Source organism: Fukomys damarensis, unplaced genomic scaffold, assembly GCF_012274545.1.
Source record: "Fukomys damarensis isolate Sample0158 unplaced genomic scaffold, DMR_v1.0_HiC HiC_scaffold_14, whole genome shotgun sequence".
NCBI classification, from domain to species: Eukaryota; Metazoa; Chordata; class Mammalia; order Rodentia; family Bathyergidae; genus Fukomys; species Fukomys damarensis.
The window spans coordinates 79,862,078-79,879,054 of record NW_022900926.1 but is presented as its reverse complement, the minus strand read 5'-3'; the positions used below and the strand labels follow the sequence as shown (position 1 = coordinate 79,879,054).

At 35.0% G+C, this 16,977-nt stretch overlaps 1 protein-coding gene across 4 annotated transcripts in view; it reads right to left on the bottom strand.

Moving 5' to 3' along the window:
• Positions 1–9,301: 9,301 nt before the first annotated feature.
• Positions 9,302–16,977, bottom strand: part of Ascc3 (activating signal cointegrator 1 complex subunit 3) — a 295,426-nt gene continuing 287,750 nt past the window's right edge. For all 4 annotated transcript variants that reach the window (XM_010607172.2, XM_010607175.2, XM_010607174.3 and 1 more), the window contains 4 exons: positions 15,649–15,796; positions 12,345–12,554; positions 10,142–10,317; positions 9,302–10,051 (listed from right to left, as the gene is read on the bottom strand). In XM_010607172.2, coding sequence (XP_010605474.1) covers positions 9,904–10,051; positions 10,142–10,317; positions 12,345–12,554; positions 15,649–15,796 — 682 coding nt within the window. In that variant the 3' untranslated portion in view covers positions 9,302–9,903. The remainder of the gene's footprint in view (positions 10,052–10,141; positions 10,318–12,344; positions 12,555–15,648; positions 15,797–16,977) is intronic.

The following is a 16,977-nucleotide window of genomic DNA, read 5'->3' as shown; positions in this document are numbered from 1 at the left end:
TCTACCAGTGGAATTTGAATGAACAGGAAAAATAGGCTATGTGTATCAAAATATGATGCCACTGGGCATGGTGGCACACCTCTGTAATCCCAGGTGGCTGAGGCAGGAGGATCTGGAGGTTTGAAGCCAGCCTGGGCTACATAGTGAGTTCAAGGGCAGCTTAAACTACATAGCAAGATCCTGTCTAAAAATTAAAAAAAAAAAAAAAAGATGTTTCCCTTAAAATGATGTTACTTCTTGTTGGTGTTGACAAATCTCCACACTTAAAAGGCTTTGTGTTCATATGTGAGAGGTTATAGGATGTAGAGGTAATCTCAGACAGTAGAATTCTAACTGGTCATAAGTGTTAACAAGAAAAAAGAAGGCCTGTTTGCAAGGGAAATGGACTTTAGATTGCCCTATGGGAAATAACAAGGGTAAATAATACCAAAGGGCAAGCAAAGTTTATTTGGGGATGGGTGAGGAATTTTAGCTTTAAGCTTAATAGTAGCAATATTAATCATGGGGGAAAATATGTATTTGTCTGTGTATAGAAATGTAGGTTGCAGGGGGAAATATTGGAAGGAAGCACAGGCTGATTCTTATTAGTATTTATCATTACCTATAAGAGACTCCTACAGTGGATGCCAATCTCCTGCTTGGTGCTACAATGCAAGGCGAGAACAGAGAGAGACAGAATTGCAGAGAGAAATGGGGAGCCAGGATGTCAGTGCTAAGCAGCAAAGACCCTGGCCAGCCAAAGGCTTTGATTAATATTTCTTGGTGATGTCATAGGTAGGCCAGAGTAGAGGGGCTATGTGTAGTCACTAGGGATATGTTTTTGATGCAGGCAAGGTTTGTAAAGGAAAAGACAAAGCATTATTGAATTAGAAAAAAATAGACAAAATATGGATTGTGGTGAGCAAATTAACCTTGTCCTTCTAGTTAAGGTTTTAATTTGGGGAATGGAATTTGGATGTGAGTCACTCTGACCTCGGCTGTGTGTTATATTAAGCCCCATAGCTTCACAGGCCATTTCTGCGGTCTGTGGCATGGCTGTTGGGGTGGGGGGCTAATACTGGCCCTCAAGCCATCTGCAGTGCCCCTATGAGTCACATAGGCTTCAGTTCAACTCACTTCTTAAAACATGCCAATTGAAGGGTTCTCTTTACAGCCTGCACTGCTCAAGCCTGCTTTGGGCATAATCAATAGGGTGGTCCCCTACAGTCACTCACTTCAGTGAGAGTGAGGGCGTGGGATTATGCCAAGCAGAACCAGTAGAACTACTTTCTTCATTCATTGCTTCTCCTCTCTCATTGCCCATTTAGATCCCGACTCACTTCAGTGTAAACTTTTTCCATTCCTACTTTGCTGAAATCACTCTCTTCACAGTCATTAATAACCCATCATCCCCAAAATCAGGTCCCTTGACTTGGTTCTCAGTTCCTTAGCCTCGTGTATAATTAGTACCTATTACCCACCACAGACATGGATGCATTCTTTCGCAGAATCCTGGCTGTCTCCTCTATTCTGCTCTCAGAATGTTGTCAGAAACTTCTGAGTTCCCATGAATCTCTGCTGTAGTTATGTTCTGAATGTTGCTTTCTTGCTGTTCTTAGTATATTTCCTTATTTGGTCATATTATTTCTACATCTATCCCAGGAAAATTTTTCAAAAGAAAGCTTCCACAAAGTCAATCCCTGACTTCTGGTGACTTGGCAAGGAGTTTTATTGCACACATACAAGATTTGAAGTCCTTGTTCTCTGATGCACATTTATCTCACAGACTTCCTCTTGCCTGCTAATTTCTTTCACGTGCTTGAGGGTGCAGGTCACTGGGATAACCAGGCTGGGCCATTTCCTAGCCTAGGTAAATGCTGTTCTATCTGGAGTGCTATTATCTCTGCCTTCTTACTTTTAACCATTTTAAGGACAGCCTAATTAGTTTTTTGTTGTTCTTTAGTATTTTTTAGATACCTATATATTCTGGATATTAATACTAGTTGGCCAAGTAGTTTGCATATATTTTCTGTTCTGTAGATTGTCTATTGACTTCTTTTACTGTGCAGTAGCTTTTTAGTTTGATGCAATCTTATTTGTATTTTTTTTTGTTGTTGCCTGTGCTTTTGATTTTGTGCTCTCCCCCCCAAAAATCCTTATCTAAACCATTGCATGAAGTGTTTCATTTTGTTTTTCCTAGTATGTCTGCAGTTTCACTTAACTCTTTAACCCATTCTGAGCTGACTTTTGCATATGGTTAAAAAAATGGGGGTCTACTCCAGCATATGGATTTACTTCTGGGTTTTATATTTTATTCCATCGATCCATGTCTTTATTTTTATTCCAGTAACAAAGTTTTTTGGTTACTATTGTTTTACCATATAATTTGAAGTTAGGTAGTGTAATGCCTTGAGCTTTCTTCTTTTTGTTCAAGACTGCTTTGGTTATTTGAGGCCTTCTGTGGTTTCATGTAAATTTCAGAATAGTTCTCAATTTCAGTTGTTTTATGTGCATTAAATGTTTGGATCACTTTGGGTACAGATATTTTAACAAAGGTAATTATTTCAGTCCATGAACATGGGGTATCTTAGATTTGTGTTCTCAATTTCTTTCATCAGTGTTTTGAGATTTACCTCAGTTCAGTTCATCCCTAGATTTTACATCATTATTTTACTCTAAGAAAGAATGGAAAATGATCCAAATAGACATGTTCCAAAAAGACATACAAATAGCCAACAGGTATAAGAAAATTTTTTTCTATGCCACTAATCATCAGAGATACACAAATCAATACCACAATGTGGTTATCTCACCCAGTTAGTATGGCTATAATCAAGAAGAAAAAAATGACAAGTGCTGGAAAAAAGAGAACTCTTAATACATTGATGATGATAATGCAAATTAGTACAGCCACTATGAAAAATGACATGGAGATTCCTCAAAAAAATTAATAGAACTACCACTAAGAGAACTACCATATAACAATTCTATTAATAAGTATACATCCAAAGGACATGCAAGTAGCCTATCATGGAGATACTTTGACTCCCATGTTTACTGAAGCATAATTCACAATAGCCAAGATATAGAATCGATTGAGGTGTCTATCTATGGATGAACTGGCAAATACAGTAGAATATTATTCAGCCATATAAGAGCAAATGTTATCATCTGTGGTAACATGGATAGACTTAATGTTAACTGAAATAAGCCAGGTGCAGAAAGACAAACAATGCATGATTTCATTCAAATGTAGATTCTTAAAACATTGAGTTCATAGAAGCAGACAGAAAAACAGTGGTTACCAGGGTCTGTGGAGGACAGGGGAGATGAGGGATGGGAAGAGATTGGTTACCAGGTATAAAGTTAGAGCTACACAGGAGGAATAAGCTGGTGCTGTATTACACAGAAAGTTAATATAGTCAATGATGTTATATAATTCAAAATGTCTAGTAGAGAGGATTTTGAATGTTTTTGTCACAAATGATAAGTATTTTAAGATGACAGATACTCTAAATACCCAAAGTTGATTTAATAAGGATGTACTACTGCCTGTCCACACAAAAACAAGAGCAAGAAACAAGTGAGAACTTCTAGAAGTAAAAGTATCCTTCATGTGACTCTGTGAGTGAAAAGAGCTAGAGTTAGAAAGGAGAAACTACATCTTGAGAAAAGACAGGATGAGTTCAGGGAATCAAGAAAGAGATGCCAGAAAACCTAAAAAGCACAAAGTAGAAAGGCAACTCAGAGAAAAGTACAATGCAGTCTGCAACACCAACCTCAGCTCTCTGGGGAGAGGAACCTCTTTAAGCACAGGTAAAGCAGGAGAGTGCTGGTAGCCCCAGTGACAACTTATTGGCAGAACACAGGAGAAACCTACAATTACAGTCTATAAATTCAGTGTGAGGGTTCAGTCATAAAGTGACTCCTTTGCAGACTAGCATGGGAGAAAAGATCCACTCTAGTGCTTGTCATGTCTTGGAGTGGTGTGCTCAGGAGACATCTTGAGGGGGAGTTTATTATTTGGGACTGAGCTATTCTGGGGATCAAAAGTCATGGAATGATCATACTGAAGGTTCTTCAGGGACACTTTGCATCATTGACTGGGTGGGGGGAAAGCCACGAAAGATAACCATGAAGGGGAAGATCAGTTATAGACTTGCTAAAAAGTTAAAGTGGGGAAGTTTTGGGTTGGGGAGGGGAGAGTACCTGGTAGCACTGCCCTTTGTGGTAAGGAGGGAGGATGGTGGACTGCTTGGTTAATGTTGCCTGCTCCCTCTTCCTGCCTGTATAGAGCTCAGTGGTCTGTTTATTTACCCCACTCTCCAACATACTCAGATATATCTCTGCTTGGACAAATGTGACACCTCTGGGTACATGGATAGGAGAGGGATCACGGAGGCTGAGAAGGAAGGCTCTGGAGTGAATGGGGCAAAGGTAGTGGGGCCAGTAATGGCTCTGGGTTCACAGAGAGAAATAAAGTCTCTGAAGGTAATACAGCCCTGGATCAGACAATATACCATTGACCCTTTTTGTGCAGTGGAAAGGCAGGGCAGAGCTCAATATTCATATGGTGCCAGCCTAGTAGGTAGGAGCAGAGACAAATAGGATAGGCCCCAGGTGTGACTCACTGCCCTCCTTCCTTATCTGGCAGAGTCTAGTGCTTGAAGTTCTTGAAAGAAACATTTTTTGGTACTGGAGATCAAACTCGGGTCACTGTGCTTGTGAGGCAGGCAGTGGAACCACTGAGCTAAATCTCCGGCTCGAAAGAAACACTTCTAATCCAAATACCTTGGCATGGACAAATAGTTTAGACTTTTTTTGGTTTTGTTTTCTACTTTTTTTCTTTTCTTTTTTTCCTTATTCCTTCAATATCTCATTTTTCTTCTCCTTTGTCACCTTTTTGTTTTTAACCTTGCACTTAAAAAAAATTTCCCCTTTCCTCATCTTTCATTATTTTATTATTACCTTATTATTAGGTTTACCTTTATTAATTTTTAAACTTTTAGATCATTAGGGACTATTTTGAAAATTTATATTCCAACTGGAAAATTTAGAAGCAATGGATAAATTTCTGGACACACAAATGACTGCCCAAATTGAAGCAAAAGGATAATAACAACCTAACAGATCAGTAACAAGCAATGAAATTAAAGCAGCAATAAAAAATTTCTACAGGAAAGAAAACCTAGGACTGAATGGACTCACTGCTGAATTTCACCAGACCTTTTGGGAAGAATTAAGACCAATGGCCCTCAAAGTAGGCCATGAAATAGAAAGGGAAGAATTTGCAAACTCATTCTTTGTAGCCAGTATTATTTTGATACAAAAGCCAGATAAGGATACAACAACAAAAATTACAGATCAACAAGAATAAACATAAATGTAGAAATCTTCAATAAGATATTGCAAATCAAATTCAACAAATTAAAAAGATCGCATCAAGTTGGGTTCATTCCATATATGCAAAGATGCTCAACATTTGCAAATCAGTAACTGTAGTACACCACATAAATGGAATCAAGTATGAAAAAAAATCACATGATCATCTCAACAGATGCAGAAAAATGCTGACAAAATTTGACATATTTTTATGACAGGAGATATGACTGAATTAGGTACAGAAGGATCTTACATCAATATAATAAATGCTATGTTCAACCAACCAAAAGCCAATATTATATTGAATGGGGAAAAACTGAAAGCCATTTCCTTTAAATTCAGGAACAAGACAAGGGTGTCCATTTTCACCACTTTTATCCAATATACTACTTGAAATCTTAGCCAGAGCAATTAAGCAAGAAAAAAAGGGGAGGGGTCTCTACACAGAAAAGGAGAAAGTAAAAATTTTCCTGTATGTAGATGATACAATTCTCTGTTAACAAGACCTTAAAGATACTAAAAAAAGGCTCTTAGAATAAACAAATTCAGCAAATTGCAAGATACAAAATCAACATACAAAAATCAGTAGCTTATCTATATACCAATATACAAACCTGCTGAGAAGAAAATCATCAAGGCAATTCCATTCATTATAGCTTAATAAAACCAATAGAAATAAAAGTATTAAAAAGACAGAAAATTCTACAGGAAAGCATTGAAGAAGATATTAGAAGATGAAATGACTCTCCATGTTCATGGATTGGCATAAGCAATATTGTTAAAATGGCCTTATTACTTAACATGATCAACAGATTCAATGCAATGTCCATCAAAATACTAATGAAATTCTTCAAAGAACTAGAAAATATGATCCCAAAATTCATATGGAAACACAAAAGACTCTCAATAGCCAAATAAATCCTGACCAGAAAGAACAATGCTGGAGGTATCATAATATGTAATTTCAAAGAGAGGAGAGGACACAGAAATAAAGCCATGTAGCTACAGCCATTTGATTCTTGACAAAGGTACCAAAATCATACCTTGGAGTAAAGCCAGCCTCCCTAACTGGTGGCAAAGCTGGAAATCCATATGTGCAAGATTGAAATTAGATCCCTATATCTCATCTGTACAAAAATAAACTTGACATGGATTCTGGACCTAAATTGGAAATTGGAAACTTTGACACTGCTAGAAGAAAACTTAGGGGAAACACTTTAAGATATAGGTATAGAGAATGACTTCCTGAGTAACAGCTCAGGAAATAATAACAAAAATCAATGAATGGATTGAACCTATTAAAAGGCTTCTGCTCAGCAAAGGAAATAATCAATAGAGTAAAAAGATAATATTCAGGATGAGAGAAATTGAAAGTTTTTGCTAGCTATTCTTCCAACAGAGGACTAAAATACAAAATATATAAAGAACTAAAAAAAAAAATGAAGAAAACAAATAGCCCAATCAATAAATGGACGAATGGGAAGAAATTATAAGAAGAAATGTTCAGTATCTTTAACTATCAGGGAAATGCAAATAAAAAATTACATTGGTTCTGCCACCTGCCTCACAAGCACAAGGTCCTGAGTTAGATCCCTGGTACCAAAATAAAACAAAACAACAAAAACAAAACAACAAAAAAATTACAATGAAATGATCATGCAATCCCAGTCAGAACTTCTACCATCAAAAATACAAAAAGAAAAATGTTGGTGAGGATTTAGGGTAGAAAGAACACTTCCACACTGTGGTTAGGAATATAAACCAGCATATACACTATGAAAATCAATATGGAGGTTTCTCAAAAATTAAAAATAGAACTATCACATGATCCAGCCATACAACTCCCTCACATAAACCCAAAGTAATTAAAATCAGCATACTGTGGAGGTATCTGCATTTTCAAATTTTTTTGCAGCACAATGCACAATAGCCAAGATATGGAATCAAGTCTAGGTGCCTGTCAACTGATGACTAAAGAAAATGTGATACATATATACAGTGGAATGTCATACAGCCATAGAGAAGAAAAAAAATCATGTCATTTGCAGTAAAATAACTAGAGATCATGTGAAGCAAAATAAGAGACTCAGAAATGTAAGTATCACGTTTTCAATGTGTAATATAGAGAAAGAAAAGGTGACATGAAAGTAGCAGGGAGGTGGGAGAGGTGGATAAGGGTGGATAAGGGATAGAGGTTGTTTTGGTTTGGTTTTGTAGAGACAGAATCTTGCTGTGTTGCCCTGCCTGGCCTTTAACTTACAGGCTGGAGATAGATATGATCAAATTATGCTGCAGATATGTATGAAAATGCCACAACGAAACCCAGTATTCTGTATAATTATTCTGTACATATAACACACAGTAAAAAAAAAAAAAAAAAGAAAAAGAAAACTACAACAATCCTCAGCCTGTCTCAAGATTGTACCTAGTAATATTTTATCTCCTAACTCCTGAAGAATATTTTTTCAATACTATTATTATTGAAAATAGTTTATTATGATTATGTACATCTTGTTTTTATCACCAGGCTCTCTTATTTGAAGGCAGATTATGTTTCTAATTTATGTGGATATCAGAGACCTTAACACAGGACCCAGAACAACTGTATGACACAATTATCTTGATTGGGTAAAATCCAGAGGTATATGAAATGACCCATCATAAAATCAGAAATATTAGATGTAGTAGCCAGCCAAGCAATGACATGTGGTCTGAGATGAGATGGACTGAGTACTCTAGTTAGAAATCACTAAAAAAGGAAATCCATTGAAATCTTCACATCATAATATTTCTACCCAAAGAAACAAAGTAACCTCACAAATTTTAGGACAAATACATACTCTCAATGATCAGGATTTGATTTTTTTTTTTGTACTGGGAATCAAACTCAGGACCTTGGGCTACCAAGGCAGACATGAAGTCACTGAGCTAAACCCCTGGCTCTGATTTATTTTAAATCCACAAGAAATTCGTGGTTGCCAGCAGTTATCAAAAGTTAATTACCTATAAATCTGAACTAGTAGCCCTAATCTACTTATGTTTGTCCTGTTATAAGATACACTTAAACACTAAGCAAAGAGTAGGATAAAATCATAGACTCGTTGGAATATTAAAATTTTCTTCCAACTGTACCGTACCTTACTAGTTTCTTTTGTGGCTTATTAGAAACCGAAAATCTTTAATTTGCAATGTGATTATTCTCTCTGATGGGTGTAACAGATTCTTTCTGATCCTCCACTTCTCCAAACCTCCTTGCTCTCTAACAAAGAGATGATACCGATGAACATTAAGTCAGTGTGGTGGTGTCCACTTAGGTTCCTGTATGGACTGGTGATTGCTTCTTTATATAATCTTCATTTTTTTTAATTCCAATAAAATAGCGGTTAAGGTACAAATTTCAAACAGACATAAACTCTGCACAAGGAAAAGCATAGGGGATTCTCGAATGCCTGGTTTTCCCGCTCCCCATCCCTCTCTGTCTCTCTCCTTTTTTTTATAGCATGGAAGTGGATGTATGCACGAGCCAAAAGTCCTACTTTCAGAAAAACTTAAATTCTAGTACTTGTAACAGTTTTACTGGAAACTATGTAAAAGAATTTATTTCAGGACCAGGAATTACTTTGCAGAGATAGAATTTCATTCTACTAAAACATATCTTATGTGGGCACTGAATTTCAACAAGTTTTTAGTTTGAAAAGTGTTTTCAAGACAGAATATTTGGACATAGAGACATTTCCTTTACTATCATAGCTGAAAATCTACCTATATTTGATCATAAAGACAAAATTGTAATATACGGTTTCTAATGTTACTACATGACTTAAGACTCTAAAAAATAGAAAATAGACGTAATCTTGAAGTAGAAGAGAAAGAAAAGGAACAGAAGAGGGAAAAAGGGATATAACAAGAAAGCAGAATAAAAAAATTAAGTCAGTGGGTCTTGAAGTGGCACTCTATATATTTTATTCCCATCAGTTCTAATACCCACATTTTCTAAGATCAGCATATTCTATTTTCTTTTTAATCATCATTGGACTTGGATATAATTTTACATCATATATTATTAACATTTATGAGTATTATTAAATCCGTGTTGATCAAAGTTTAAATTTTACTAACAAGACACATTGTGTATCAGTTCAATTTATATATTTTATGGTGTAGAGTTATAATCCTGCACTGTCAAACCTCAGTGTAGTTTTCTTTAAAAAAGTCAGTATTCATGTAAACAGTAACTTCTGAGATATAAAATTTGGTAATTCCTAAATATACACAAACTGAAAGATTATCCTATATGCTTACTCTTTTTATATGTTAAAAAACCCAGGAAGACAGCATTAAAAGAGGTGACATTTGTCAAAAGGCCACGATGGCTAACTTTGTGCTGCTGGAGTCAATACTGCAGCCACTATCAATTTCCTGGATGTCTTGAGGTTAGAAGTTGATTCTGTCAAGGCAAACATCAAGTAATTCAACATTGTTTAGATGACTGAACAGTTAGACTTCTTAACCACTTCTTCCAAATAGACTGTCCTGGTCATGTTACTTCACCGCCAGGTCAGCAAAGTTATCAGAGACCTCTGTGGTGACCTGTGTGGAAATGCTGGCTTTTGTGACATTGAGATAAATGTCATATTGCTGGTCCAGGCCAAGGTAGCAGTCACTCATGAGATACAGTGTGAAAATATACCTAAAATGTGAAAACAGAACAAAAATGTCAAATTGTCTTCTAATCACAGTCAAATTAATTCTTTTGAAACTTTAGTGAGATTCGGCTTACCTGCCAGGTACTTCAGGGGTATAAAAGGAAAGAGAAATGTCATGATGATTTCGAACATATCCTACGCGCTTTAAAGCAATAAGCTCTCTTTTATCTACTTCTCCTAATATCAAAAACCATCCTTCATCTTTTGATTTCGGAAACCGAGGGGTAGCTGCACAGTTTTCTTGCTTTCCCTGTAAATTACAAAAAAGGACAGAACATTAACAGTGTCTACTCTTTCTGCCCACTTGGTTGTGGTTGGAAGGCCAGGTTGTCTTACTTGAAGTCTACATATTACATAGTCCAGCATATTTCCCCTGAATGTTTAAACTTTCTTCTGGTTTAGTGTCTTTGTACACTTTTACTTACCTTTCTTCAAGACTTGTAGAACAAAGGTACCACCAGAATATTTGGCTTGGGATAGAAAGATCTGTAATCTTGACATCAGATTGGTAAATTCTCATGTCATTCCTACAACTCATCTTAATATCCCACTTACAGATAAATTGAGATAACTGTTATATTAACCAAATCTTCCAAAACCTTATTCACAAGGAATTGATGATCAGAAAACAAACAAAAGCTGATCAACATGACACTTTGAATCTCAAGATAATGAGCATATGATATAAATATCTTCCCCTACTCAAGTATAAAATCCATATGGAAAAGCACATATTATAATATGGTATATTAAAAAATCCATTCGCGGAGGAATGGGAAATTATAAATTAAACAATCTGTAACATGTATTAATTACTACAATTCAAGATTACATATAAACACAAAGACAACTTGAAGTCTTTGTTGTTAGAAAAAGAAGATTATTCTAGTGATTCTTTAAGACAATAACTTTAGGTCATAAAATATACTAATAATTACATGCTCTTAAGATTTCACTCAGTATTCTAGGTAAGAAGTTTTACTTATAGCCTTTTAAAAGAGGGTCAGAGAGTAATATACAACAGTTACAAATAAAATTTAGTCTTTCTAGCATGATCAAATCTAATTTTTAAGCAGACTATAATGTTAAAAGAATTGTAGTTGCCCCATTACTTTGTCTTTATGTCTTTATACGTTATTATTTGTCTTTATATTAGTTTATTACTTTCATTATAAATATTAAAAGAATTGTAGTTCCTCCATTATTTTGTCTTTATGATTTTACTATTATTAGTTTGAATATTACTTTCATTGTAAATTGGGATATATTAAATCATCTAAAAATCCTTGTATTAGAGAATCTGAAATGTTAGAGATCAATCAGTTCTTATTTACATCAACTCATTTTTAGTATTAGAAATCAAATGGGGAGGGACTTGAAGGCACAGTACAAAAAGGATGTTATAACAAAACAAAATTTTCACATTTTGTATATGAAAACAAACGAGCAAAACCAGGGAACTACAAACTCATCCCTAAGGCGTACTGTAGGCATTAGAAAATCCTAAATCCCCTGGGCTAAAAAGAAGACAAATTCTTCCTTATATCAGTTATTATGGTACTAAAAACCAATCTGCCCACGCTACGTGTACTAATATTCTTAGAGGACTAACTAATTAATTTCAGTGTCAGAGGCTACAAAAAAGAGCACAGTAATTTAAAATAAAACTACTGCACATTTTTGGTCTGTACGAGATTGACAAAGCTCTCTCATATGCATTATAATAAAGGAAGCAGGCAGATGTGGCAACTGAGGCTCAAAAAAGCTTACTGACTTATTCAAATTCATAGAGCAAAGTAGTAACGCTTCAATCTTATCTACATCCAGCCCAATGTGGTTCTTATATTCCACAGTGCCTCTAAGGCAGGGCTTCTTAAATATTATTGTCCTTAAAAATCATGTGGAGTACAAAGGAGAATATTGGTCTTGAGATTCCTTAGATACTGAGGTTTTGCTTCAGTCTGTCTGGAGGGAGGCCAAGAAATCTGCACTTTGAGAGGCACTACAGGAAATTCTGCTGGACCGAGCCTGGAAATTATACTTGAGAACAGCACTCTAGGCAATATGTTGTTATGTAAAGTGGATTATTCTGGGGTTGAAAAGTGGCACATGAGGAGTGTTGACTAATTTCAAAAGACTGACTCTTGCTGGTTAAGGCCAGTTGAGAAAGTAGGATTCATGAATGACACAGACATATTAGTCATACAAAAGATATGTGTGGTGGTGCATGTTGGTATTTGCTGTGAAATATTTGAGAATGGAAACCAAATACTGTACCTTGTAGAACCCAAAGTGGACTCTGTGCAAGCTGACTTGAAGCACATACTCCTGATCAGCATGCAATTTGATCCATTTGTTGTCATCTCGTTGGTCTGCAGGCTGAGTTGAGACAGAAAGTTCATTATGTCCTTCAGCTAAATCATCCCATGAGCCTTTAACACTTAGGCTCACATTTATCAGTGGCAAGCGAGATAAAAAATTCCATGCCTGAATAAAAAAGAAAATGAAAGAATAGTTAATGTGAAACGCAGTGATCAAATAAAAAAGTGTGATTTTAGAAAAATCAACTTTTTAATTCTGAGAATTCTGAGTCAATGAAACTATAAGAAAAAAGATCCTTGGCACTATTTATTCAGTTGTGCAAATAGTAGTATTTTTCAGTTCTATAGTACAATACTATAACCAAGATACTGACACTGATATAACCTACAGTTGCATTTAATCTTCTTAAAGTTCTTTTAAACAACTACAAAAGGATTTACCCTTAAACTTATGATTGCTTTATTGTAAATCCCTCCAGATACTGAGTGGCAACTCATATACCAATTTCATTGTGAGTGAGATTAAAAAATTTTATTGTTGAACTGGCTTGTTTTACAGAAATGTTGATTCTACCACTTATGTGACTTTTAAAGTAGAGGGCATTACTGTACTTGGGGGTATATCTTAAAAATATTTGTGATTTCATTATTGATGTGTCATACATTGACAACTTACTATATAAACTTTTGTTCAGATTTGAAATTTATTGTATTTATCTTGAAAGGAAAACATTTCTAAATGCCTATGTACCATAGGAATACTATAAGTTAGCTTCCTTCTAGAAATAAAAGAGTACCAACTAAAATAACATATTTAAAAGAGTAGAAATATTTTGCCAATTTTATTTTTGCTGTTTAAGTGAATGATCAGAATTTAAATACTAAGTACTCCATGTTAAATGAATGAATTAATAAATAAATTCTAAGATCAATGGAAAGAATGTAACATAATAAACTGGAGGTTCTCAGGTAAGCATCATCTCTTTCTAATATTTATAGTCATGTCACAGTATCACTATGAGGCAAGAAAATTTCTTAACAGATTGGGTGTTTAATCAGCTGTTGTTACTTTCTAAGATAGTTTTTAAAAGGTATGTAGGGATTTTAATTTTAGTTTTCCTTTTATTCCATTTCCATCAAAGCCATATATAGCTCCATATAGACTTTAATTTTCCATTTGCTAAGACTTTAGTGCTGCTGAGTATATTCAATTGAAATGAAGTAGCCCTTAGGAATAAAAAAACTGTAAATCCAATGCAATTTTTTCCATTCATTCCAATCCTGTAACATGTCTTATGAATCTTAAATTATGACTGTAACTAGATTTTTAAATAGTCAAGCCACAGAATGTACTTCAAGTACAAATGATGGTCTATGCCCTATAGAACCAATAGTTACTGAGCATGAAGCTACCACTTGATGTTCTAAGACTGGTCCATACGGAAATGTTGTCAAGGGATACTTAAATGTATGTAGAACACTTAATTTTGAGAGACAATACAAGTAATATGTGCCACATGATGTAAAACTTGATGTTTTTTCACTTGTACTATGAAATTAGTCACTAATATTTTTTATATTATTAGGAACTCAATGGGATTTTTACTTTACAAAGTTTCCAAAAGTCCTTTCTGGCTACGTGTATATATATATATATATAAATAAAAATATGTAATTGTATATATAACATCTTTTTGTAGCATTTAATATTAGTTTCAACCTACAATGTGTACATATATAATTATTGATTATATGTATTTATGTATATAAAACATGAGTTATTTTTAAAGAAACTGCTAAGACATTTCAATACCAGCCAAACATATTTATCTGAGGATTAATCTTCATCTATTGAATCAGGCAAGAACACTGCCATGCATACAATTATTTAATTAGCAGCCAAATCCTCTGCCAGTCAGCAGCCGTTCCAGGCATACTGATGGGGTAGAAGATGCAAATCTCACAGTCGTACTGCTTTTTCTCATTACTACTGCAATTAGCACTTAAATTGATGCTTTAAACATACTAATTTCTGGAATAATTCAGGATTTGTATGTTACCTGGGATCGCCTCACTGCAGAGCCGACACCAGATTGCTCTGCAAATTGAAGCACTTTTGAGCCAAATAACCATCATCATATCAGACAGAGCCAATTTGCATTTGGTTTTAAAGATAACAGAATGGCAATTTATGCAAATAAATTAAGTAAGTTTACTTCTGAGTTCTCCCTGAACTAATTATAACAATGTTCTAATTTTTCATATATAAAACTTGGCTTCAAATCAATGTATGTTATGTTAGAAATCTGTTGTTGATAACAGAAGCTTTGTTTTGATTTAAATATACTGTTTTTATTCATAATTTTGATGTTAATTTAGAAAGGTAGAAATTTATTATGAATATTAAAAATTTTGTGCCAATTTTGGATTCAACAGAAACTGAACAATCAGACATTAATTTCTGATATACTTTTTCTAAGTCTTGTTCAAAAATAAGTTTCACTTGGGAAAAAAAAGGCATGGTTTATAATTTTTTAATACCTGCATATAAAACCAATATATTACACTATAAATCCTGAATATTTAACATGTTGATGGTAAGTCTTAAACTTAAAAGTCTAGTTGGTCAAATATTTTTGACATCATTTATTCATTCATGCTTTTGGCTTTTCTAACTGGACAGATGATTCATGGTGCCTTTCACAACACAAATTTAACTCTGTGAGTTAGTTGTATGGTTCATGAATAAGGAGTTTAAATACTAAAGAGTACCTTAGTATTTAGAATAATGAAATGACTAAAAGGAAGGCATAAACAACTAGATGAGGGAATTGCTTGAAAATATGCCCAAGCATAAATAAAGAAAAAGTACCTTTAAGAAAGGGAGTAGAGGGCCATGGGTTAGGCAGCCTAGTGTGGCCAGCTATTGTAAGTCTTTCAAAGCCAACTTGGTCACATTACAGCAAAACAATTTCCAATGATGCCAATACTATTAATTATGATATGTGCCATTATTTTTAGTATTGAGTTTTTATGCTATGTCAAAAACTATATAAAGCACTTTAAATAGCAATATTTTAACCTTCATAAGAACTTTATAAAGTGTTTTCATGTTCACAATCATAGTTAGTAAACAGCAGACAGGCAGTTTAAACTCAGGTGAGCTTGACTTCAAAATCCATGCCTTAAGTTAGGAAACCCTTGGCATAATTTTCTAGGCAGAGTAAGAAAGTTCTCCACACACTGAGAGATGGCCTTACCTGTTTTATTTTTGCAGCCTGCAGTTCCTTCTCTACCATGGAGTTGAATATGTGGTCTTTTCCTCCACAGGCATAGATCAGTTCAGGAAGGCACTCGATGGAGGTTCGGCACCTAGTACGTGGGCCCATTACAACTGGATTCCATTTCCTAAGAAATAATACCGACAAAATAATTCCTCTACAGTGCAACTGAGGCTTTATGACAACAGTGGTTTATACAAGTCGAACATTTAAAAAATTAAGCTGTGGGGCCAGGGATTTAGCTCAGTAGTTCCACTTCCTGCTTCACAAGCAGAAGGACCTCAATTTGATCCCTGGTGCCAAAAAAGAACAAAAAACAAACCAAAAAAATTTAAAAATTAAGCTGTAACTTTTTATAGGACATTATGTTCAACTTCAAATATTAAGTAGCATTTTCTAAAGTATCAAACCAAGGCACTATCAGTATTGCTTCATAAAATATATAAATCATGAATAGTCCATCAGCTCCATAAATACCCAGGGTTTACAGTTAGTGGTGTCTCTCTACAGCAAGGCATTCATGAGAAATGATGCTTCCATGTGGATAAGGTACAGATATGGAGCCCTGACATGTTTTTAATGATTCAGGCAGGTATCTCTAATATACTTATTTGAATAAAATTTTAGATTAAGTTATTTGCAACATAAAAATTAAAGTATGCTTTCAGAATCATTGAAAGTTATAGCATAAGTTATGTCAGATCTCAGGAAAACAGTCCATCTAAGTCTTATGAGTGAGAAAAACACAAAGTTGAAGTTATATTTATTTGGTATATTTAAAGGTGACAGGAAACAGGATGCTCCAAGTAGCCTCCATAACAGACCTGTGTGCTGTGTAGGGTAGTGCCTTAATGTGCCTTCTTTATTGCTGAAACCCAACTCCCTAACATTTAGTACCATACTGGAGGGGCTCTTGAAACAGCTGCAAACCCACATGAAGTATCTGCCTTCTCCCTGTGCCACCTGTTGCTGGTATGACTCATCTCTGAATGTGTGTTTGTTTACAGGTCTTCTCATGGTATGGACTCAAACATCTGGGAGATAACTGCTTTGAGCTCAATACATATGAGTCAAATGAAGGGCATTTCTGAGGGGTGCCCATGTGTGCCTGAGGTCCTTGCTGGCATCTGTACCTAGAGGCCTCAGATTACTGCCATCTTTAGTCCAGCTGACAAGAGGTACATGGTACATAATGTCAAGTGGCAACCAGACTGTTTTCTTGTCTATATGACTGTGAATCAACAGTTTTGCTGCAAAGTATCCCGGCACCTCTCTTTTTTTTTTTTTTTTTTTTTTTTTTTTTTTTTT